We start from the raw sequence: 2,500 nt of genomic DNA, 5'->3' as shown, positions 1-2,500 counted from the left end.
TGGTGCACAAATCTCAAGGTAAAATGCGTCCCAGCACTGAAGGGGTTGAAATAGTGAAGACTGTGGCCATTAATCTTCTGACCTCCATAGACCCTTCCTAATGTCAATAAAATGGTCTAATGGCACTCAAATCTCAAGGTAAAAATGCGTCCCAGCACTGAAGGGGTTGAAATAGTGAAGACTGTGGCCATTAACCTTCTGACCTCCATAGACCCTTCCTAATGTCAATAAAATGGTCTAATGGCAGTATGGCACTCAAATCTCAAGGTAAAAATGTGTCCCAGTACTGAAGGGGTTAAGAGTGATAATGATAATGTGAACCAGAGCATCTTTTCATCTATGGCTTAGTTTACAAAGCGTTATGCAGTTTAACCCCTTCAATACTGGGACACATTTTTACCTTGAGATTTGAGTACGATTAGACCATTTTATTGACATTAGGAAGGCTCTATGGAGGTCAGAAGATTAATGGCCACAGTCTTCAGTATTCTAATCCCTTCAGTACTGGGACACATTTTTACCTTGAGATTTGTACCATTAGACCATTTTATTGACATTAGGAAGGGTCTATGGAGGTCAGAAGATTAATGGCCATAGTCTTCACCTTTTTAACCCTCCTCATGAGTTTCTGAAGCTGTATAAAATCACCAAATGGTCACCACAATGAGTATGGAAACGCGTCATGGTACTGAAGGGGTTAAGAGTTTCAAGTTTGGCTATGGCTCAAGGTATCCAGCGCAGTGTGAGGAGGAGAAAGAAAGAAGGATTGAAGGATGGGTGAAGGAAATGAAGGAAGGACGAGAGGTGAAGTAGAGATAATGGTGTAAGGGCGACGAAGGAATGAAGGAAGGGTGAGAGGTGAAGTAGAGATAATGGTGTAAGAGGGACGAAGGAATGAAGGAATGAAGGAAGGATGAAGGAAGGGTGAAAGGTGAAATAGAGATAATGGTGTAAGGGCGACGAAGGAATGAAGGAAGGAATGAAGGAAGGATGAGAGGTGAAAGATAAAGAATGATGTAAGGAGGAGGAAAAAAATGGAAGAATGAAGGAAGGGTGAAGGAAATGAAGGAAGGACGAGAGGTGAAATAGATAAAAAAATAACTAGTTTGGTTCAAGATATCAATAATGTATCAACCACGTATCATTCAGCCTAAAAATGTATCAAAAAATGTATCGATATCTATTCATTACCTACGTTCCTCTCCCTCCATCGCTCTCCTTTTTAATTTTTTGTTTGTCACGTTCATTATGTCCCTCTCGAGTCTTCCCAGGGGTCAGTGTGTCTCGAGTCGTGGTGGGGGTGATGTGCCGCTCCTTCTCTCCTCATCACTACTGGGCATTGTAATCTGGTGAACTGGGAAGGTTGGAGGAGTGAAGAGGTTTGGTGATAAGGTAATGATATAATGTTGGTGCTCTCTCTCTCTCTCTCTCTCTCTCTCTCTCTCTCTCTCTCTCTCTCTCTCTCTCGTAGTTGTACAGGTGAACACTAGGTAAGAATTTGAAGCCTCGAAGCTCAGAATTCGACACACACACAAACACACACACACTCTCTCTCTCTCTCTCTCTCTCTCTCTCTCTCTCTCTCTTACTTCTACAGGTGAACACTAGGTTAACATTTTGAAGCCTCGAAGCTCAGGATTCGACACACACAAAAAAAAAAAAAAAAAATGAGAAGAAACTAGCTCTCTCTCTCTCTCTCTCTCTCTCTCTCTCTCTCTCTCTCTCAATTCAAACAACCTTCAATTCGCTTCCTTTCTTTATTCAGACAGCACAAAACACGTCACATCTTTCACAATTAATAATATCTCTTGTTATTTCCTTATTCTATTCCTTTAAGGCAGTTTTGATATGTTAAATACTTGTAAAACCCGTCCTGATTGTCTCTAATGGCCATAACAGCGATAATAATGACAACAGCAATGATAAATTATGCTACAGCCTTTTCAGCTCGCTAAGACAACAATAATAATAATAGTAATGACATAAACACGAGCTCAACCAATTAGAATGAAGGAAAAAAAAATTGTCATGACGTCACCGGAAACTAAGCCAATCAGTACACGTGGATTTGTTTTGTTATTGTTGGTGACGTCATGCGCTCTCGACCAATCAGAGTGCAGCTTGTGTCCCTCTTAGCCAATCAGCGCCTGGGATCATCAACATTCACACTTGCGCGAAAGGGAAGCATAAATTTCCTAATAAAATGACACAAAAACACACAATAAAACATCTTTCCTGAAAAAAATAGAGGGAAAAAAGGAAAATGAAAATAAAAAAGCAGGATTGGGTAATAAACAAGAGGAAAACTACAAGAGAGAGAAAACAACAGTGCATTATTTTTTTCTGACATTCTGAGAAGCATCGTAGAAAACGGGACTATTTTAACAGACCCTTACAATTTAATGGCAGGCCTATTTAGGCTTACATAGGCTTTAGATAGGCTTAAATTTTTTCATTGGCTTGTGGCAGGGGAGGGGACCTGGAGGCAAAGGGGGCATTA

General features: G+C 40.5%; 1 protein-coding gene across 1 annotated transcript in view; it reads right to left on the bottom strand.

Moving 5' to 3' along the window:
* Positions 1-2,432: 2,432 nt before the first annotated feature.
* LOC123514928 (cilia- and flagella-associated protein 251-like) overlaps positions 2,433-2,500 on the bottom strand; it is a gene marked incomplete at its 5' end in the record, with an annotated part of 5,637 nt that continues 5,569 nt past the window's right edge. Inside the window, one exon of the mRNA XM_045273186.1 lies at positions 2,433-2,479. Coding sequence (XP_045129121.1) covers positions 2,433-2,479 — 47 coding nt within the window. The remainder of the gene's footprint in view (positions 2,480-2,500) is intronic.

The sequence above is a fragment of the Portunus trituberculatus genome, chromosome 5 (genome assembly GCF_017591435.1).
Source record: "Portunus trituberculatus isolate SZX2019 chromosome 5, ASM1759143v1, whole genome shotgun sequence".
In the NCBI taxonomy this organism is placed as follows: Eukaryota; Metazoa; Arthropoda; class Malacostraca; order Decapoda; family Portunidae; genus Portunus; species Portunus trituberculatus.
Note: the sequence above shows the minus strand (reverse complement) of the source record. Positions and strands in the feature narration are given on the sequence as shown.